Here is a 23,086-nt window from a genome sequence, read left to right on the forward strand (position 1 = left end):
ATCATTTAATTTTAAACCTTATATCAATGTTAATAAAGTTCAAACTTCATCACCTAGATCTTGGACGCAGTTTTCCGCTATGGGAACGAATTTATCGTCTATTTGTACGAGCAGTATTGTTTTGTCAACGTGTGACCTCAGCTTAGGGTCTCTGTGGTTGGGGGTCCATTTGTGCACCACCTACATGATTAAAAGAATTAATTTAGTGACCCTTTAATAATATCCAATTGAACCTTGATAAGCGAGAGTCATTGTCCCGTCTCGACTCCTCCATAAGCGAGAAAATCGGGTAAGAGAGAAACTTTCATAAGCGAGAAAATCGGGTAAGAGAGAAACTTTCATAAGCGAGAAAATCGGGTAAGAGAGAAACTTTCATAAGCGAGAAAATCGGGTAAGAGAGAAACTTTTATAAGCGAGAAAATCGGGTAAGAGAGAAACTTTCATAAGCGAGAAAATCGGGTAAGAGAGAAACTTTCATAAGCGAGAAAATCGGGTAAGAGAGAAACTTTCATAAGCGAGAAAATCGGGTAAGAGAGAAACTTTCATAAGCGAGAAAATCGGGTAAGAGAGAAACTTTCATAAGCGAGAAAATCGGGTAAGAGAGAAACTTTCATAAGCGAGAAAATCGGGTAAGAGAGAAACTTTCATAAGCGAGAAAATCGGGTAAGAGAGAAACTTTCATAAGCGAGAAAATCGGGTAAGAGAGAAACCTTCATAAGCGAGAAAATCGGGTAAGAGAGAAACTTTCATAAGCGAGAAAATCGGGTAAGAGAGAAACTTTCATAAGCGAGAAAATCGGGTAAGAGAGAAACTTTCATAAGCGAGAAAATCGGGTAAGAGAGAAACTTTCATAAGCGAGAAAATCGGGTAAGAGAGAAACTTTCATAAGCGAGAAAATCGGGTAAGAGAGAAACTTTCATAAGCGAGATAATCGGGTAAGAGAGAAACTTTCATAAGCGAGAAAATCGGGTAAGAGAGAAACTTTCATAAGCGAGAAAATCGGGTAAGAGAGAAACTTTCATAAGCGAGAAAATCGGGTAAGAGAGAAACTTTCATAAGCGAGAAAATCGGGTAAGAGAGAAACCTTCATAAGCGAGAAAATCGGGTAAGAGAGAAACTTTCATAAGCGAGAAAATCGGGTAAGAGAGAAACCTTCATAAGCGAGAAAATCGGGTAAGAGAGAAACTTTCATAAGCGAGAAAATCGGGTAAGAGAGAAACTTTCATAAGCGAGAAAATCGGGTAAGAGAGAAACTTTCATAAGCGAGAAAATCGGGTAAGAGAGAAACTTTCATAAGCGAGAAAATCGGGTAAGAGAGAAACTTTCATAAGCGAGAAAATCGGGTAAGAGAGAAACTTTCATAAGCGAGAAAATCGGGTAAGAGAGAAACTTTCATAAGCGAGAAAATCGGGTAAGAGAGAAACTTTCATAAGCGAGAAAATCGGGTAAGAGAGAAACCTTCATAAGCGAGAAAATCGGGTAAGAGAGAAACTTTCATAAGCGAGAAAATCGGGTAAGAGAGAAACTTTCATAAGCGAGAAAATCGGGTAAGAGAGAAACTTTCATAAGCGAGAAAATCGGGTAAGAGAGAAACCTTCATAAGCGAGAAAATCGGGTAAGAGAGAAACTTTCATAAGCGAGAAAATCGGGTAAGAGAGAAACTTTCATAAGCGAGAAAATCGGGTAAGAGAGAAACCTTCATAAGCGAGAAAATCGGGTAAGAGAGAAACTTTCATAAGCGAGAAAATCGGGTAAGAGAGAAACTTTCATAAGCGAGAAAAATATCGCATTCCTTTGGACTCTCGTTTATCCAGGTTCGACTGTAAACCTGATGTTATATGACCATATTTTATATATAATAAACTTCTGAATTAAATTTCTGTCTTTGTGTTTAAAAATACAAAGAGAATATAATAAGAAAAAAAGATGCAAACAAAAATATAACAAAAAATTGTTTTTATATTAAAAAAAAAAGTTTTTTTGTCTATTAATTAACACGACAGCATCAGAATTATACTGAATTTCAATGTCTTAAATAGTTTGTGAAATACTGACCAGACCGTCCATTCCTGCCATTGGCACCCAGCTGCCCCAGAAATTCCTGCCGCCCCTCTCCCTCTGTGTCTCTGAGGGCCACTGCACGTCGATCCTCCTGCCGAGGTTGATGCAGTCGTATACACCAAGAGGTTCCACAATCAGCACTTTACTGCCCACACTTACATTCATCTTTAACTCACTCCTGCCGGAATCGGATCGTTTGATTTTAGTCTTTATTTCTTTAGGCTTAGAGTCCTTTTTCCCTTCCTTTTTTAATATGGATTCTTTATTAGATAGATCCGAGTAGTGAGTTTCTTTGAGAGGTATAGCTTCAGATTTTTCTATATAACGTCCTGTTAGCTCACGATAACTTTCCCGTTCATGTCTGATCTCTTTGCTCAGTTTTGACAGATCTTTGGATGTACCCTCGTTTAGAAAATATCTGGAATTTTAAGATAATAGTACAGTAACATAATTTATCACTTAATATATTTAATACTAAAATTTTGTAGTATTTATAATCAGCTTTAAAGTAAACTTTTAAATTCTAGAAAATTGGTATGCAATTAGAACATGAACATTGATGTGCACTTCCCAAGGTTTTTTTGTGACGCTGTCAGCGTATCACCAAGTGTCAACGGCCTCATATTTTATAGGACCAAGTGTCTGTAGAAAGAAGTGTTCATGGTGCCATGTGTCCGCAGCACAAAAGTGTCCATGGCACCATGTGTCTGCCTCACAGTGTCCACAGCACCATGTGTCCGCCACACAAAGTGTCTATTGCACCATGTGTCCGCCTCACAAAGTGTCTATTGCACCAGAAGCACATACCTAGCGAGGTGTTCGTGTCGCCCCCTGGTGGGCCTGCAGTCTGCAGGTGCGGTGTCCGCGCCGCCCAGCGCCAGCTCCTCCAGCGAGGACTCAGCGCTGCCGTACTGACTGCTCGACACCTGCACAATCATATATAAATATAACTACAATTTACTAAACTACTTCCGATGTAAATAATCTTAACCACATTTAATATAAATTAGCTTTTACCCGCGACTCCGTCCGCGTGGAATAAAAAAATGTACACAAGATAAAAAAGTTCCTATGTCCGTCTCCTAGTTCTAAGCTACTTTCATCAATTTTCAGCTAAATCAGTTCGACCAATCTTGAGTTATAAATAGTGTAACTAACACCACTTTCTTTTATAAATATAAGATTTATTATAGAAATTGAATAATTATAAAGTAAGACACAATTACCTTAGCGCTTGCTGCACGTCGCGGCGGCTCGCGCCAGCTGCACTCCCAGCTGTTAGAACCCTGATAATAAAAATATATATCCCAAGCTATTTCTCGCAACTTTGTTCGTATGGATTTAAAAAAAAAACTTAATTATTAGCCTATGTATTTTTTGAGACTATGTTCTACATCTGTGTCAAATTTAGTCAAGATCCGTTGTGCTGTTCCTGAGATACTTTCAAACAAACATCCATCCATCTAGACTCGCATTCATAAGATATAATGAGAAAAAATATGTTTGTTTGTTTGCATTGAATAGACACAATGTCCTCGGGTGACAGGTTATATTTATTACTATATTTTTTCATTCCGTACTGACAAAGTCGCGGACAACAGCTAATTATCAATAAAATAACAATCCATCCACATTTCTATTACTCTTGTAGTTATTTATAATTACTTTCACTCAATAATAGTAGTCAAATAATAGCAATATGTATATACCTCATGCGCTTGCACATCTCCAAGTGTACGAGTGTCACACAGCAGGCGGGCTGAGGGCGCGCGCTCCGCACGACCTCGGTTACGGTTACCCGGCTGACACATACATATATATTACAGTCTAACCAAGAATATAAAAAAATCCTTCCCTATGGACGCTTTTACGCCTTTATTACACCATTTTTTAATATTCTTAAAGAAATTAGTTCCATATTTTTCCGCAATATGGCGAGAGTTTTAAAATGTCTAGTGTAGCTATAGATTAACACATTTTTTTATATAACAAGGTGGCAAACGAGCAAGCGGCCACATTAATTCGCCGAAATGGCGAAGCGACCGCTGCCCATAGACATTCGCAATTGCAGTTGCATTGCCTACCCTCAATCGACAAAGGAGGAGACGCACAAAAAGAGAATATTTAACCTTCCAATGCATCTCCTCCATCAAATCCACCTCCACTTCCCATCCTTTCCTTATAAGAAAAGGAGTGGGAAGGGAAAGAGTACTAAAATTAGATCTCCGGCACCACACTCATCAGACTGTAGGTGGAATTACTTCCACTTGTCGTCTGTCTTCTGTAAGGTCGTGGTATTTCACTGAGCGAGGACAATTCCTGCAACTGTTGCTGTTGACGTCTACCATTGTTAGTGTTAATTTTTTTAACAAATAGGTTGTAGTACTTATATAAAACAATGTAATGTACCTGACTGCGAGCGCGCATGTTTCTCTCCCTACGTCCGCCGCGCTCCTCACTACGTCTTCTCGCCTCCGTACTGTCCTGACTACCGTATGCTATAAGAAACACGTCTTCTTAAAATCTTAGTAATTTTTAACATCAAAACTCGGTTCTTTTCTAGATATTTACATACATAACTTCGTTTAGGTATATAATTAAATGTATACAATAAAAATTACCCTTCCAAAAGTCAGGCAAATTTTTTTTTTTATTGGAACGAAGTTCTTTATCGCGCGTTGTGGAAGGGGGCTAGACGGAAAAAATTCTTACGAAAAGTTGTCACGACACTTTTGCTATAGTAACCATGGCAACGACGTGACAATATATAACGAAAATTCATAGGAACTTCGTTCCATCCGGGTGTCCCTTGACACCTCTCAAGTTTTTTTTTTAAATGTGTTATTTTTTACCATTTGTCTGTTGACAAATGGAAAAAAATTAACTACTGGTATCCAAAAATCGATAAAAGAAAGCGAAAGACTATAAAAGCAGACAGAACCTGGTCTAGGAAGGTAAAAAGAGTAGAATGGAAGATGCCTTAATCCACACAGGACAAATACAAACAAAAAATTACAAATTTAATCTATTGTACAGTATCTGAATAAGGGCAAATACTGAAAGTGTGTCAAAATGTGTTAAACATTTACTAGCGTTGGTGGCTCAGGGGTTAAGCACTTGACTTGCAATGTGCAGGTCCTGGGTTCGAATCCCGATATATACCAAAGTGTTTTTCGATTTTTGATTTACATTACATTATCCGACATATTATATACATTTATCCAACATTCTTACAATGAAGGAAAACATCGTGATGCTGCACATATCTGAGAAGTAATTCAATGATATGTGTGAAGTCAACCCGCACTTGGCCAGCGTGGTTGACTATGGCCTAGTCACCCCTAACTTAGGGTAGGCTCCGAGCCTCTCAGTGGGGAGGTATAGTGAGCTGATGATGAATATACTAACATGCGTCTTCCTGTGTCCGGTCATGTGAGTGGTCTCGCAGAAGACCAGCCAGCGAGGCCAGTGTCGAGGAGGTAGGTTTGCCCGCACTCGCCAGACTGCCGCGTGTACCCGCTACATACACATTCATACATTTCATACAACATACGTAATAAAGATGGGGAAAAGTAGCTGTCGCATGTGACTTCGTTCGTGTGAAATAATTAGTAAATTATGTATTCTTCCAGATTATTTTTCAAATTTCAACTATATGTGTTGAGCTGTTTTAGAAATATCTACTAACAAACATCCATCCATCCATCCATTTATTATAGAAGTAAATATTTATAATATGCATTTTGCAGCTCGAAGGACCAACATAAATTTATTTAGAACCTTATAAAATATAGTTCATTGAAGCCACTAATTACAAAAAAATGTATGTATGTATGTTTGTTACCTAGTGAGTTTCGCGAGAGCTGCAGTGATGGTGCTGGTGGTGGGGGTGGTGGGGGGCGAGCAGTGCCAGCCTCCGCACTGACAGCGTCGCATGCACCGCCACTAGAGCAACCCTCACCACAACGACGACGCACACTGACATACAAACACATATATATATATTATTATAGATTATACATACATCATATATCAAAAAAAAAGTATTTCAGACATAAATTCTAACAAATTTAATGCAATTTGAATACTTTTTCTCCAGTTATTAGTTGTTTTCAACATTTCCACAACGATATTTGACTACCTAGTCAAATATCGTTGTGGAAATGTACGTTGTGCCTACCTAGGCATAAATGAAACTAAATTATGACAGCCCACTAGCGCCTCTATGCCAATGTCAAAAAATGTCACAAAAATCTTTACGTACACTCTATCTTGTCAGATTTTATTTTTTTATGTTACATATTTTATAATCAAACCAACAACGATAGCAGCGCCTCTGACCAGGCCGTATGGATATTTTTCTTTGTAAAAATTACACTTTGACAATTTGTCATCAATCAGTAATGTCAATGTAAGTGTCAGTGTCAAGTTGTCAATGTCAATGTACCGTGTCCAGATGTCAGCGAGGCGACGCCTGATGCCGGCGACGGAGACAGGTCCGCCGAGCAGCGCGCGCAGCTGAGGCGAGCTGTCCGCGTACGACGTCGTCAGCGGGGAGACATAGATCGGATACCCGATAGGTTGGTCGCACGACGAGTTTATTATGTTGCGCAGCGCCTACGAACATTCAGACATATTATTAAGCAAAAAGATAAACAATAACAGTTGGGGGGTTGCAGTATGAAACCGCGTGGGGTCTCAATATGGGACAGTAGGTCTCAGTATGGGGTTATGGGGGTCGCAGTGTGTGGCAGAGGGAGGTCGTAGTATGAAGCCGTGGGGGTTTTAATATGGGGCAGTAGAAGGTCTCAGTATGGGGCTGTGGGGGTCGCAGTATGAGATTGTGGGCTCTCAATATGGGGCAGTAGGAGGTCTCAGTATGGGGCTGTGAGGGTTGCAGTATCAGGCTGTGGGATCTCAATATGGGGCAGTAAGAGGTCTCAGTATGGGGTAGGAGGGGTCGCACTATGGTTAATTGGGGGTCGCAGTATGATACAGTGGGGGGTGTCAGTACCTGCTTGGCATTCTGTATGGAGCCGCGTTCGGGGTTGCGGTTGCGCAAGTAGACGAGCTCCTGCTGCTGACCAGCCCACAGACCGCGCACACACTCGCGGTTCAGTTTGATGACACGGAAGCCGAGGAAGCGCTTATTCAGCATTATTATCTTGTAATCGTCATTGCCCTCATCCATCACGTGACTACAACACAACCATAATACCGACATTATTAATATGTATTAGGGTGGCCCAGAAAAATAAAATTTTTGTTTTTTTCGAGTCTCGTGTGAAAATATGTGAGTTTACTATGTTTTAAGAACCTCCACCAAAGGACAGGTTAAAAAAAAATCTTAAAAGGTCGCTCAGAATTTTTGAAAAATTCCTAAATTGCTGAAAATCAGTTTTTTTTTTGTTTTATTTTTTTTTCTCGTCATGTCATCTTTTTAAGTGTAAAATAATATAAGGATTCTGAAAATTTGACGTCAAAATTTTATTTTCTAAAGGTCGCTCCGAATTTTTATAAATTTCTCTTTTAAAAAGATATAAAGTATTTACCTTGGACTTGGACTTTATTGGAGTGTCGCGACTTAAGAAAAAAATAAAAAAAAATTATTCCAATTCCTTCACTAATTATTTGAAAGGAACTTCGTTCCATCCGGGTGTCCCTTGACACCTCTCAAGTTTTTTTTAATGTGTGGGGGGTGCGTATCTTTAGTTTTGTGGCTGGGGCTGGGGGGTGTGTGTAGGGGGTCAATGTGAGTACCGCAGTGCGAGCAGGTGGGGGGCGCCGCGCAGCACGTTGTATCTCCAGGCGGGCGCGGCCTCGTGACAGATGACGAGGCGCTGCGCATGTGACGATATGGCGGCGTACAATGCGGACGCGCTGCAGTACTCCTCGGGGAACATGAAGTGGTCCTATACACAACAAGTATTTATCCAATTACTTTCCAGTGAAGAGAGTACAATTAAAAAAAAACATCAACCTGTAAACGATCAAATTTTTTGATTGCTATTAAAATTTTTAGATAGTTATTTGAATGTATGATAATTAATGTTTTTAAAGAAAAAAATGGTTATTGCGAGAAAACTATAAAAGATAGATATATGCTATCGCGGACTTTTATTTAGCACATTTAAAGAGTTACAATTCTTTCATACATCATTTTTATGTAGGTCATATAGTTTAGCCTACGTAAGCGCTAAAAGCAAAAATGTCCCTAATTTTCGCAACGCATTTTAAGTTAAACTCAAAATCTACTAGTCTTCTAGCTATTAAAAAAAAATTAGGACCCATTTGCAAGCATTACCTTTCGATTAAAATAATTTTTATCAAAATCGGAGCACCAAATAGCTTTGCGGTAACACACATAAAAAATACAGTCAAATTGATAATGTCCTTATTTTTGAAGTCTGATAAAAAGAATTCAATAACGTTATTTAGGAAAAAAAAGTATCAAGATTAATTATTGGGTTTGATAGTAAGTGCTAGAGGTAGCCAGTGGGCAAGTGGGCAAGTGGGCAAGTGGGCCAGTGGGCTAGTGGGCTAGTGGGCAGTATACCTGATGCAGTTTGAGCGCCATTCGTACAGCGGGCGCTAGTACGGTCTGCAGCAGCGCCATATCTGTGAAGACCCACTCGTCGCGTGCGCATGTGATACGAAAGTCGCCCTTGAACAGTGCGTGCAGACCGTACAAGAAGAACTCCACACTGCTGACATAACATAAAATAAAACATGTTGCAGTAAAAAGACGTAAAACTTCATAAAAACTCATTATATCATATAAAAGTTTTTTTTATATATATATTACAAGATGGCAAACGAACAAGCGTCCACATGAATTCGCCGAAATGGCGAAGCGACCCATAGACATTCTTACAGTCTGATGAGTGTGGTGCTGGAGACCTAATTTTAGTACTCTTTCCCCTCCCACCCCTTTTCTTATAAGAAAAGGATGGGAAGGGGAGGTGGATTTGATGGAGGAGATGCATAGGAAGGTTAAATATTCTCTTTTTGTGCGCCTTTTCCTTCGTCGAATGGGAGTAGGCAACGTATCTGCAATTGCGAATGTCTACAGGCTTCGCTTCGCCATTTGGGCGAATTCATGTTGCTTGATATTCTCTTTTTGTGCGTCTTCTTCTTCGTCGAATGGGAGTAGGCAACGTATCTGCAATTGCGAATGTCTACAGGCTTCGCTTCGCCATTTGGGCGAATTCATGTTGCTTGCTCGTTTGCCACATTGTAATATAAAAAAAGATGAAATGAATGTGATGATGACCTGGAGGCTGAGAGATGCTGTGCAGCGGCGAGTGCGCGTCGGCCGAGCAGGCTGAGCGCGAAGCAGAGGGTGACAAGTGGTGAGTCTCGTGCACCAGCACGCCGCCGCCATGCAGCACCACGCCGCGCACTGCACACCACCACCCACTCCTGGTACACAGCACAGAAACGACTCCTGGAACAAATACAATATAAAAAAGGAAGTCAGGAAAGAAAAAAAAATAAGGCCTAGTAATCTTTCCCTTTCCACCCTTTTCTTATTAGGAAAGGATGGGAAAAGGGGACGGGGAAAATATTCTCTTTATGTGCTTCAACTTCTCCGTTGATTAAGGATAGACAACGCATCTGCATTTGAGGATCTCTATGGGCAACGGTTACTTCGCTATTTCGGCGAATTCAGATGACCGTTTGCTCGTTTGTCACCTTTTGATATAAAAAAATAATAACACCTACATAAAGTCTTCTAAGTTAAGTTTTTAAAAGTTATATCAAGTTTAAGAGATAATTTTAAACTAAAATGTTGTATTTTATGACATTTTTCATATCAATGTACACAAGTCAGGATGGCCGAGCGGTCTAAGGCGCTGCGTTCAGGTCGCAGTCCACTTCTGTGGGCGTGGGTTCGAATCCCACTTCTGACAAAATAATTTTTTGTGTCCAAATTTGTAAAAACAATTTGCACAAAATTGATTTTATTTTATACCTAGTAATTCCTGATGCTCTAAAATCATAGTCCTCATCCAGATTGACATTGAATATAGGGTCCAGGTCTACAAAAGACCTTTCAGTCATGGGTTTGAGAGCCTCAGCGATAGTGGGCGATGCCAGCCACTCCTCCAGCTTACTGGACTGTATTGTGTAGTAAATTATACTCTGAAAACAAGAAGATTTATTCAAAATTAAACATACGGACTGTAGACTGAATACAGAAATGCTTTAAATAATCGGGAAGTAACACAAAATGTCATAAAATATAAAAAATGAGAAACAAAAAAAATAGAATATAAAGTGGAAAACCAGCAAAATTCAGTAACTTTGTCTAACTAACTAATCAGTATTTCGCTAAAAGAGCGAAATCAGTATTTCTCTAAAAGGGCGAAATCAGTATTTCGTTAAAAGAGCGAATAGGCTGTCACATTGCGCATAGACATTTACAGTGTGTTAAAAGTTTTCAGAGGCTTTATTATTAAAGATAAAGGAAACGTAGAGAAGCTATAGAAACAACTTACTTTAACATAATAGGTGAGTAGAACTTTCCGGAAGTCAAAGACCTGCAGCATTGAGACCGCGCTGTTGTCACTGACGGAGTACCCCTCGAGGACATAGCGAGCTGCCGCAAGCTGCCACGCCAGCCAGCGCAGCGCCCAGCAAGCGCCCGGAGCCAGCACACGACCACCGCACCACCATCTCGCGCACACACCCTCTAACATAGCAAAGTTTCATTTATTTAATAACTAGCTTTTACCCGCGACTTCGTCAGCGCCGAATAAACAAAATGCACACAAGATAAAAAAGTTCCTATGTCCGTCTCCTAGTTCTAAGCTACCTCCCCATCAATTTTCAGCTAAATCAGTTCGACCGATCTTGAGTTATAAATAGTGTAACTAACACCACTTTCTTTTATATTATACTAGCTTAGACCCGCGACTCTGTCCGCGCGGAATAAAAAATAGAAAACGGGGTAAAAATTATCCTATGTCCGTTTCCTGGTTCTTAGCTACCTGCCCACCAATTTTCAGTCAAATCGATTCAGCCGTTCTTGAGTTATAAATATTGTAACTAACACGACTTTCTTTTATATATATATATATACTAGCTTTTACCCGCGACTCCGTCCGCGCGGAATAAAAAATAGAAAACGGGGTAAAAATGATCCTATGTCCGTTTCCTGGTTCTAAGCTACCTGCCCACCAATTTTCAGTCAAATCGATTCAGCCGTTCTTGAGTTATAGTGTAACTAACACGACCTTCTTTTATATATATAAGATAGATAGATGGCGCTGAGACGAAAGCCTAAAGAAACTCATACTGGTCGTGAACACTGACGGCAAGAGATCGTAAGGCTCTTCACCTATCAGATGGAGCGACCAAGTGAAGGACCAGTCATCATCTGATTTCTCCACGCTGTGACTTGCTGGACCGGAGTAGGTAGAAACGAATCATCTACTCCAGAACTAACCCTGATGCTAACCACGATCCTCACACATAAGAGACTTACTCTAGAGAGGAGCTGTTTATGGAATAGTTTAATTTATTCACCAATAGATGGCAGTAATCTTTACAAATTACCTTTACTAAGCCCTACTCGTACTCGTATGGGCATAGTCATGGCATTTTCTGGTCTTGAGGACCAAAGAAAACTACAGAAAAGGTCCACAAAATTATTAATGTCTAAAACTCAAAAGAAAAAAAACCTCGACAACAACGGCTCTTACAACAGCTCAGATAAGTTTGTTGGAAAATAAAAACCAAGACTTTCTATCTATTCTGCGCTTCAACTTTATTGTAAAACAGCACCATCTATAATTAAAATAATAAAATAAGACTTCATATTAATTTTTGTATGTATATAGAGGTGGGTACTCACCGCTACTCTCCTCAGGTCCTTCAGAGATGGCCTCCACCTCTCTCTGCTGGCAGTAAGTGCCTCTGAACTCGAGACCTCGCAGCTGGAAGGAGACCAGCCCGTTGCCCACTTCTACTATATGAACTAGACAGTTCAAGTAGTCGGAGGCTAGTACTGGAACAAGTAAATTTAAATTAATATGCATTTACACCAGTTACCCAAAAAGGGTAGACAAATATTTACATATGCCACCTGAATTCGCCAAAATGGCGAAGCGACCGCTGTCCATAGACTCCACAATTGCAGATGTGTTCTCTAACTTTAGTCGACGGAGGAGGAGACGCACAGAATGCCAATATTTTACCTTCTTATGCGTCTTCTTCGCCATCAAATCCACTTTCCCTTCCCATCCATTTCTTATAAGAAAATGGTGGGAAAGGAAAGAGGACTCCGATAACACAAAGATCAGACGAAACGTGAAGTTGATGCCTGTCTAGATATTTTTTCTAGTAGATTTATAATTACCAAAGCAGTCTCCCTGCTGCACCTGCCCCCAGCGGCCCAGCATCAGATCCCCGCACAGGTAGTGCTGCAGCGACCGAGTCAAGTGCTCGTAGAAGATTGAGTTCAGGTTATTATCATCTGTACAAAGTTACAGAAAAATATATAGTTTGGTTTATTCCAGTGATTCCCAAAGTTATCCAGATAAACCCCCTAAGGGTCCAAGAAAGGTGGAAATTTAAGTAAAAATTGAAAAAGAAGAATCTAAGAGAGAGGAGATCACCGAGAGCATTAATATTTTAAAAAGGGTCTTTGAATTATCGTTGGTTTCTTAGACCAAAACATATTGTTACCTCTATTTCAGTGATTCCCAAAGTGGGCGATAACACCCCCTTGGAGGCGTTTGAAAGCTAAGAGGGGGTGATAAGAGGCCCAAAAAAATGGGGGACATTGAAATTAATTAAAGTAATAAAATTGTTGTTTTTAAGTTTTAGGGCTGAATAAAAATTAGGGGGCTCTAAAATATAATTGATTTTCAAATGGGGCGGTGAAAGAAATAAGTTTGACAATCACTGCTCTATTTGATGATTTTGGTCTCAAAAACCAACTATTAGTTGACTAAAAGATAATAAATTTCATTTTTAATATGGAAACTATGTCATAATGACTATATTTAGTTAGTTAGTATATCTTACTAATATTATAAATGTGAAAGTTTAGATGGATGGATGTTTGAAGTTATCTCCGGAACGACTCAATGGATCTTGATGAAATTTGACACAAATGTAGAACATAGTCTGGAAGAACACATAGACTAATTATTAAGTTCTAAGACATTATAATTTTAGCTATTTATATAACATGACTTAACACTGACCTGCGCCTAAATTCCTTTCTAATTGTGAGGAGAGTCGAGTATTGCTTTGGTCTACTCTCTTGGTATTGTAATCTCGCTCCCAAAACTTGACAGGTCTTACGTATGACGTCATAAATATAGCACTACCTGGAAACAAGTCACAGTTAAATAAAAAAAAAATGTATAATTTATTAATTCCAACTGTCGAAACATTTGATGCATTTTTATCTTAGTTTTATAAAAGGAATTGATTGATTTTTTGTATAGTCCAAGAATTAAATTCAATTACCATAAAAATTACAATTCAGGACGTTGCTAACACAAATTTTGGATATAATTATACTGTGAGCGTCAAAAGGACGACTAAATGGGTAGGAAATAAATGTCCCCAACTGTATCATCAGTGTCAAACACTTCGGCAGCTGTAATGTGAGGCGCAGTGTTCACCCCCACCCTTTTACACCCTACCTAACACTGATTTAGCAGCTAAAATGGTACATTTCATTTATACATAAACTAGCTATTACCCGCGACTCCGTCCGCGCGGAATAAAAAAAAATAGAAAACGGGGTAAAAATTAGCCGTTCTTGAGTTATAAATGGTGTAACTAACACGACTTTCTTTTATATATATAGATAGATTATATTGTATTTGTTACCCAATGCTGGTGTCAATGGTGAAGAGAGTAGCGCAGAGAGCGCGGCTTGCAGAAACAACATGGCGGCGTGAGGTACTGAGAAAGGCTGCGCAAACGCATGGAAAGCGCTACCCCACGTTATCTGCCACGGCGCTATGTATGTCACCACAAATTGGACCTACGAGAGACATAATATCTTGAACAATAAACCAAATATCAAATCAAAGCATAAACTTTATAAACTAACTGTCGCACCAGACTCCGTCCGCGCGGGATAAAAAAATTACTACTTAACAATATTAGTTAAGTATGAATGGGTACACCGGTAGAGGTAGGCATATGAAGAGATGGATGGATTGTGTGAAAGGTGACATGATCAAGGTGGTGACAATGGAGATGACGGCAGACAGATTCATTCGGAGGTCAGAAACCTGGTGCACCGACCCCACGTAAGTGGGACAAGGTCGAGATGATGACTAGTCTATGTGTTCTTCCAGACTATGTTCTATATCCATGCCAAATTTCATTAACATCCGTAGAACCTTTCTGCAGATACTTTCTAACATCTATCCATCCATCCAAATATTCGCATTTGTATTATTAGTAAGATAGATGTATTAAAAAAAACATTTTATAAAAATATAAATAACCTTTGATATGTTCTTGTTAATTAAAAGAACTTAGAATTAAAAAAAAAGTCAAACTATTCGTCAGGACGATTCAAACGAGACAGAACTAGACGAGGGTCTGTTCTTCTCTGCGAAGTTCCTATGACCACCTTCCAGCCTCATCAGATCAGTACCATGTCATCATAATATTACATTGTCACAGGATTTACAAATGTATATAAAATTTCACCTCAATAACCATGAAGTGGATAAATTTAATTTGCAAGATTTCATAATAAATTTCAGGTCAGCTGACACTTGTACCTTACCTTGAGTAAGAATTCGTAGACTTTATTGAATATGATGGCCATAAGGAAGTAGTCTACTAGAAAAGTCTCTGAGACTTCGCGACTGGACAGATCCAGCTGGAAGACGAGCACCGCGAACACCACGATCAGGTACTGGGACTCCGGCTCAGAATACGCATTACGAAGACCTGGAATTATTAGACGTTTCAATATTTCTGGCAAAGTCAGCTTCGCAGTGTCGGTGGCTCAGGAGTTAAGCACTTGACTTGTAATCTTCAGGTCCTGGGTTCGAATCCCGCCATGTACCAGTGTTTTTCGATTTTTGATTTACATATGTACATTTATCCGACGTTCTTAGTGTGAAGGAAAACATCGTGATGCTGCCTGCACGTATGTGAGAAGTCAACCCGCACTGGGCCAGCGTGGTTGACTATGGTCTAGTCACCCCTAACTTAGGGTAGGCTCCGAGACCCTCAATGGGGAAGTATAGTGAGAAGATCTGATGATGCAGCAGTGAGACTTACATTTCAATGCGCATACGCATATGATAAGCGCTCCGAGTGTGTCGCCGTATTTATCCGCAATGGCGGGCGCGTCCTGTGCGGTGGCTGCTATCACCACAGCGGGGTACAGCACATTGCGCTCCAGGAAGCACAGGTACACGAAGATCTGGTACGTTCCAGAATATTAAAGCTTAATTAACCAAAGATCTCTCATAATGTCCAAATCCTAAACCGCACACAAACTGCACATTACACTATAAATCGTAAACTCACAATTATTTCTGGTTAAATAATTTATCTAACAATTATTACAAAGTAATTGACTTATATCTGGTTTCTAAGACCAAAATCCCTCTATAAAACATAATATTGTTATGTCTGTTTTGCCAAAGACAATGAGAAGGACGACGATATGTTTTATACAGAGATTTAGGTCTTAGAAGCTAACGATGTTTCCTTAATGATGTACATATCGTAATGTTTAGAATTTGACTTTCCTTTTTTAATAATTTTGGTATCGAAACGAAATGGTGTACTTGCCATGAAGATCTAAAAGAGGAAATCCAAAGGGAAATTGTAAAAATATTAAGCAAAGCATATTAAAAGCTAATGACAATTAAAATAAAACCAGGAGAAGTAGAAGAAAGTTAACCTTTTCAAAGATCATAAGCCTGGCGGGCTCGGTGACCTCGAACTGTGCGTGCTCGTGCTGGCGCAGCACGGGGCCCGCCAGACACAGCCAGGGTTGTTGCTTGCGCAGCTGCGGCGTCACATAGTGCAACGCCCAGCCCAACGAACCCGCTATTATCCATAACACCTGCAGTATTACAATATAAGTAAGTAAAAAACCCTATAGAGAACGGTGCCGCAGAAGCCCACCTTACTTGTAATCTTCAGGTCATGGTTCGTCTCTAAATTCATTTATACTTTTATTCGATATTCTTGCATTGAAGAAAAATATGCACATGTCTCAGAAGAAATTTAAAGATATGTGTGGAATGAAGCAAGCCACTTTAAGCTAGCGTGGTCGACTAAGACCTAATAACTTCTAAACATAGATTAGGCGAGCTCCTCAGTAAGGAACAATGAACTGACGAGAATAACTCTATTGATACTATGCGCTGTAATTAGTAGAGCTGTCTCACCGTGTTCAGCTGGGGCCTCAGTGTCGTGAACACCGTGGTGCAGTGCAGACCGAACACACACAGCCCCAGGAAAGTGCACACGATGACGTCATTCTTTAGCCTCGCATTCACCGTGGCTTGCAGTTTCTTCGGCAGCGGATCTTCCATGTCTTCATCCGTCTTGTCGGGCATGTCCTGCTTATTTGAGGTAGAATTATTTGTATTGGTATCTCTGCTTTTATCTTCAGTCTCTGTCGGAGGATCGAGTTTAAGAGAGTTGGTTGAATTCATGTCGCCTTTAGGATCCATCTTCAGTGAACTAACACTAGATGCCTGCGACCTTTTCTGTGACTTGGCTATGTTCGTCTCCGAGCTAAAATTAATCTTCGAAGCGGAACTTCCTATGGAGTTCTGCTTCGAGATATTACTCTCAGAATCGTTCTTTTTGTCTTCGCTCAATGTATTGGGTTCAGTCTTTTCCAATTCGGGATTACAATCGGGGTTCTGGATGACGTAGAGCTCTGGCGGAAGGAGATGCTTCTTTATAAGATTCCAAATGAGGGTGTAATCGCTGGCGCTGCGGCTCAAGTGGTACGCGATGGGTACGAGCAGGCCACAGAAAATGGAGAAGAGGATATTGTGCTTTTGGTGCTGCGATTTCTTCCCCTCGATGAGACCGCTGTAGGCGAACCCGTAGAGCACTCCTACAGCCGCCAGAGAGCGCACTACGCAGTACAACGCGGCACTTAAACTACTGGTAGCGTTGCCACCAAATACGTGCATGTCTATTTGTTCCAGCAAGTACATTAAAAACGTGTTAACTTGAGGAAAAAGACCCAAACTGAAGGCCAATGGAAAAAACAGTAAAAACTTTGAAATAATCTCTTGGATGACGTATAAAAAATCACGTTCGTTAAATTCAAAGCCGTAGACGGTTAAAGGTTTGATTTCGTCGATACTCCGTCTGCTTCTGAAATTCTCATCCGCGGGTACTGTTATTTGTTCGAGTTGGTTGTGCACGCCGCACAATATCGCGGTGCATATGCAAAAGTAAACGGGTCGAGAAAATACGACCATTTTGTTAAATCCGTGCACTGGCGATGCGGAGTCGGGCTGTACGCTCTTCAGCAGCGAGTACTGGCTGCCCGCCATTATGAAACAGAACCAGAACGCATAGATGTCTTTGTAGAAGCCGAGGTTCAACACCATGGAGCCGAGTACGGCAACACTAATGGCCAACATTATCGACACGAACGTCTCCCTAAATGTTAAATTTCTATCGAATAGTGCCAACAACTTTAACCTATCCATAGTTATTTTAATCTCGAGGCACTTCGATAATTTAAATTTATAGTAGCTCTTTGGTTTCGGCTGATTCGCTTTCTTTATCTCGTCCATGAGTTTGGAGAACTTATTCCTAATGTTTAAGTCTACGGTTTCCTCGCCGATGGATGGCATGAGACTGGGCGCGTTGGCCGAGGTGGTGTCGGGCTGCTGCTGTTGTGCCTGCTGGTTGGCACGCTGCTGACTCATGAGGAAGTTGATGTGCATACTGGGGAGGCCCATACGCGACTGGCGCTCCGCCTCGATCTGTTCCAGCAGACTGTCAGTCACGTAGGCGACGGGGGAGCGCGGCTGGTCGCTGCCGGTGCCGCCATCGAACACGTAGAACCGTTTGTTAGTAGGATTTGTGTTTATAGGAACTACTGTTGAAACATTATTATTGCTGGACAGGAGCGGATTGTTGCTGCCTTGATTTGAGGAGTCTATGCTATCCCCACGTTTCGTTTTACTTATACTTTCGCTGTTTCCCGCCTCAGATTCGAGTGAGCCACAGCTTCCCTCTCCGTTTGTTTCCTGAGAGTTATCATGTATTTCGGTCGGTTTCGGTCTATTACTTTTGGCGTTATCTTCCTTGTCGGGTCCGGTGGCGGGTTGCGCTTGCGTTCTCCCCGCGCCGTTCTTATCAAATGTGTACGACATCCAGTTGCCGTACTCGTCCATAAACTTGTGAATGGCGCCGTCGCTCGTATCGTCGAATGAAGTCGCGAAATGAACATTAGTAGAACTATTAGGATTTTCTGTAGACGGTGGCTTGTCCTTTTTCTCGCTACTATTTTGCAACGCGGGGTTGTTTCGCTGCCGAGTGGAACGTTTAATTTTTCTAACCCGGTTTCTGTGGTTGCGATCCATCAAAGGCCTGAGCCTTTGACCTTCCTCCGAGTACTGCACGAGCTCTGCGGGTGCGTTTTCATTAGCACAGCAAGGTATGAAATCCACCCTCGAATTTAGAAAGGCCGCCAACAGTGGCATAGACGTAGGTAGTAATGTATTAGTCGATGTCTGTGCGACTTCCTCGATGGAGCGTTTCCTCGTTTTGTTGGAACTTTCCCTCTCCCCTCGTATACTTTGGCGGTGACTTCGAGATCTATCTTCTCTGCTGGGCGCGGGCATAACCACCGTGTTCGCGTTGGTCGCAGCGAACAAACACTCGAGACCCTGTACGAGTGCCGCTTGCGCCTCCACTGCGTCCAGTAGGATACGATCTTCGTTTTGACTATCTTCCCTCTCTTTCCTTGAGTCTCTTTTCTTATTTTCTTTCTGAGACGAAGCCCGCGACCGAGCTAAATTTTTAATCTGCTTTGGTATAGCTCCCAAGTTTCTTGGGACGTTGGAGGATGATTCCCCTAACGCGCCGGAACATTTCTGAGTGTCCCCTTGGACAGCACACGCGGCGCCCTCTTTACAACAGACAAGCGTAGACTCCGACGTCTCCTCGAAAAGCCAATCTAAACTGTAGACGCTCCTTTCGTCTGCGCTTTTGCTGTCGCAAGTCAGCTGCGATTCCTCGGTCTCCGGCGCCGCGTTTTTGTCATACTTATCGTCAACTCGTAGCTTGTCTAAATTATTTTCACTACTACTGCTAGAATTAGATATATCGTGGTCCCAAAGTTTCTTCTCCGTAACTTTTTTATCTTCGGGTTTCTGTTCTTGTTCGGGATTGTCGTTGGATTCTAAACTCGATTTCTCTATAAGCAAGTCTTTAGAACTAGCGCTGGCCTTATCGAAGTAATCGCCGTTCGGGTTATATTTACATTCACAGGCGGCTTGTTTTTCGGGACGTTTACTCTCGAAATGTTCGTTTTTAGAAAGCTTTTTCAGTCTTACATGTTTCATTTTATCGTTTGGACATTCTGCGTTATGTTTTGTGTTGGAATGTCTATCGCAGCAGGGCTTTTTGCCGTCGCCGTGGTGCTTAGACCTCACTATGCGCACGTCAGCCGCTCGGTCCAGCAAGGGAGACCGCGAGCCATTATTCTCGTAGTCTGAGTCACTGGAGCGCACGGCGGGAGACTGCTCCGCGTCCCAGTCGAAACCACGGAACTGTTTCTCATCCTCGTAATCACTGTAACTGTCACCGCTCGAATCTAAATCGGTCTCCTTCTGCGATGTTTGCATCTCATCGGATATTTCTGCTATTGGATAAACTATTTCCGAACCATATGTTAAGTATGGATAACTACAACCTTCGCCAGATTCATTTTTAGGGTACAAATTCAAATGTGGACCACGAGTTAAACTTTTGCTAGGAGGGGGTATCACAGCGTTTTTAGGGTTCTTAAGGACTTGACCGCCGATGGTTTCCGCACTGTTAGGATGGGGAGATAAGTTCGAAACACTAGGGGGAGGGCAACCTATTTCCAGAGCTGCGCTTTTAATTCGTCTCACACCTGGGCTTTTGCCCTTATTTTTTTCAGCTTCGCATGCAGGAGGTTCCGCTTTAACCATCATGTATTCACCCAGTTCAACACTAGCAAAAAACCCTGTATCAGCATTATTTGAATGCCTTCTCATGTGGGAAACCAATTGTGCTGTCGAATTGAGAAGGGGCAACTGTATAGTGGACATTGTGGAATTTGAGTTTCGCCTCATATTACTAGGTTGCGTTGCTAAAGCCATGGCAGACTTGCTACAGCTCTCATCGGGGTAATTATTATATCTCCGGCGATGTGCTGTCCTTTTCTTAGGAGAAGGAGGTCCCACACTTGGTTCTGAATTGTCTCTAGAATCGGAGCTGAGTTGGCGGACTACATGTTGATTATACGGATCTCCATTCTCTCTGGTGTCCAAGTATAACCACTCTTTAAAGAAATCTCTGCTCTTTGCGCAACGACGATGGGGACATTCGTGGTATCTTCGACTGACTTTAGCGAATGTTCCATCTTCGGACAACACATGTACGGGATGATTATTGACATACATTTGATTTCTTGATGCTTCTTCAACAATAAGTTCATCAATTCTGTTGGCATGTGTTCTTCTCGTTTTCGTTCTGTGATCTCTTTTGTGAGCGCATCTAATTCTATTGTTAGCTCGTGCTTTGGAAGGTCCAGGTGTTTCTGTTGTTTGTGTAACGCAAAGATCAGATTTAGTGGTAGCAACAGCTTCGGGTGGTTTTAATGACATAGCACTGTCTTCCATGCTAGATTCTGAACTATTTTTACGATGGACATCTACTTTTAGATCTGTAAACAATAAACAATAATTATAACATCATATTAAGATGTTAATATTTCTGTTAGAGGTTATATAGTACAAAAAAAATGATAATATCTTAGTTACCTATGGTACTATTATTAGGCTTATGATATTCCAGTGATGTGGCAGACTCATTATCATTCTCTAACGCACTGCCCAATGCAACACCTAAACGCATCATCTCCATCCCTTCTTCTTGCCTGCAAAAAAATATAATAAAAATATAGATTAAATTCAATCCCTGTGCGGAGGCCTTATTTTAAATCCCTTTCGTTCAGTTTGGGATTGACAAAGAAGGGGATGCTTAGATAGGGAATTATTCCCTTTCTGTGTGCCCTTCTTCATCAAGTGGTCGCTTCCATTATTTTGGCAAAGTAAGGTGTTCACACATTCACTATTTAACAATTTTACTATAAAAAAAAAACAAATGTCATATTTAGGTTTAGGTTATGTTTTAATAATTAATTAAATTGGTGGCTTCTATATTATTGTAAACCAAACTTTACTAAACAAAACATTTCAACAATAATTATGCTGCATACAATTCATTTTGGTCTTTACTTTAAAAGTAATAAATAATAGTTTAAAGTTAATTAAAAAAAATTAAATGTTTTACAAATTACGAATTTATTTAATTATTTACACATGAGTCAAAATTGGTACTTACGCTGATCCGGCATAAGGGTTAGCTGGGTCCCCAGTTGGTTGTACCACAATACATTCCTTTGTATCGTACATGTGGTGGAGGCCATGGTTCAGCAGCTTGAGGCATGTGAACAGCAGGGCAACAAGCGCACAGTAGATTATCCAACCTACACTCGCTGGGGGAAAATACTGAAAGAAATTTCAACATCATATTATTTTGATAGAACACAATTCGTTGAGAAATGTATACCATATACATGGAATGTATAAGTATAATGTTGAAATCGATGAAGATCTATTATGATGAAGAAAAAATTATATATTATATCTATGTTGTGTACAGATTAATATCAATATTTGTATGTTTATTCCTTGCGTGATTCTAGACTACATAAATTATCACATTAGTTACATTATACCAGTACCGTAGGACAGTAGTGCAGGCCTGGAATAAACTGTTTTCACTCAATTGGGCCAGTTAGAGTTTACATTGCCAGTTGTATGCCAGTGCTGATTTTGTTTTCTACTGTACTGGAATAATGTAAATCAGGCATTATGCTAGTTTAAAAAAAATACTTTCATTTATTTTTCTACTTAAATGCTGACTCATTTTATATGATTCATAATTTCCGTGATTCGGATTTTTTTAATATCTTTATAAAATTGAAGTATTTTTCCCTAAAGCATATGTAAACAAACAATTTATGATAGTTATATAGATAAAGCTAATGAGATTGTTGTTCTAAAACTATAAGGCCATACAGAGGCCAATGACCATCCAATGCCATGTTCTGCAGTCGATAATTAAACAATAACAAGTAAAAAAATCATGACCTGATTTTGTTATGACATCATTTTATAACCTAACGCTTGTAATATATAGGCCGTTAATACTTACCAGGTAAACAGAAAATGGAAGGCATAATAAGAACAGCCATATATACAAATGCACTGTATTGCAGAACAAATTCTGGTGGGGATCATAAAACCAGCCACCTGTCAAAGATGCCCAAACACCTTGACGCAAAATTTCCAGCGTCTGCGAACCCATCATTAACACTATGTCCACATTTCTAAAATCAAATCACTCGCCACTCACACAACACAGTCTGTATCACTTATTCACATTTCACATCAGCTTATATCAAAATGCAAATTTCTCGTCTCTCCTGCCATTTTGTATGAAAATGCACATACGAAAACAGTCTTTATTGACATCTGTTAATCAGTAATTATACATTTTATATAATGATCTGATAACTTTTAATATGTACACTGTTAAATTACGCAGAAAATTAGTATTATGAATAGAAAATTTCTAGAAATTCATTTCCTATAATATGAAAACGAATTTATATACGAAACAACACTTTCATTCTTTGACAAGTTTCTTTGACAAGTGACGTCTATCACCAACAGTCGATATTGCCATTTCCTATAAATCTGAAAATTTTTGCAATGTTTGC

At 40.3% G+C, this 23,086-nt stretch overlaps 1 protein-coding gene and 1 non-coding gene across 3 annotated transcripts; one reads left to right on the forward strand and one right to left on the reverse strand.

The window, feature by feature from the left end:
* LOC106710077 (pecanex-like protein 1) lies at nt 1-22,956 on the reverse strand. 2 transcript variants are annotated; one of them, XM_045681010.1, is made up of 26 exons: nt 22,519-22,956; nt 21,643-21,809; nt 21,060-21,175; nt 16,458-20,962; nt 15,965-16,129; nt 15,334-15,478; nt 14,831-14,997; nt 13,915-14,071; nt 13,278-13,403; nt 12,425-12,541; nt 11,921-12,073; nt 10,563-10,756; nt 10,037-10,206; nt 9,335-9,508; nt 8,618-8,768; nt 7,822-7,973; nt 7,076-7,259; nt 6,509-6,678; nt 5,906-6,039; nt 5,470-5,580; nt 4,471-4,559; nt 3,771-3,863; nt 3,288-3,347; nt 2,869-2,987; nt 2,056-2,479; nt 1-180 (listed from the first exon to the last, which is right to left on the reverse strand). In XM_045681010.1, exons 1-26 carry the CDS (start codon nt 22,672-22,674, stop codon nt 40-42), a joined length of 8,340 nt encoding a protein of 2,779 aa, XP_045536966.1. In that variant the 5' UTR covers nt 22,675-22,956; the 3' UTR covers nt 1-39. The 2 variants fall into 2 exon arrangements, with proteins under 2 accessions (XP_045536966.1, XP_045536967.1); XM_045681011.1 differs by having other exon boundaries at nt 8,618-8,765; nt 22,519-22,955.
* Trnal-cag lies at nt 9,891-9,974 on the forward strand. Its single transcript has one exon. It is a non-coding gene; the product is annotated as a tRNA-Leu (tRNA).
* Nucleotides 22,957-23,086: the final 130 nt, after the last annotated feature.

Source organism: Papilio machaon, chromosome 14 (assembly GCF_912999745.1).
Source record: "Papilio machaon chromosome 14, ilPapMach1.1, whole genome shotgun sequence".
NCBI classification, from domain to species: domain Eukaryota; kingdom Metazoa; phylum Arthropoda; class Insecta; order Lepidoptera; family Papilionidae; genus Papilio; species Papilio machaon.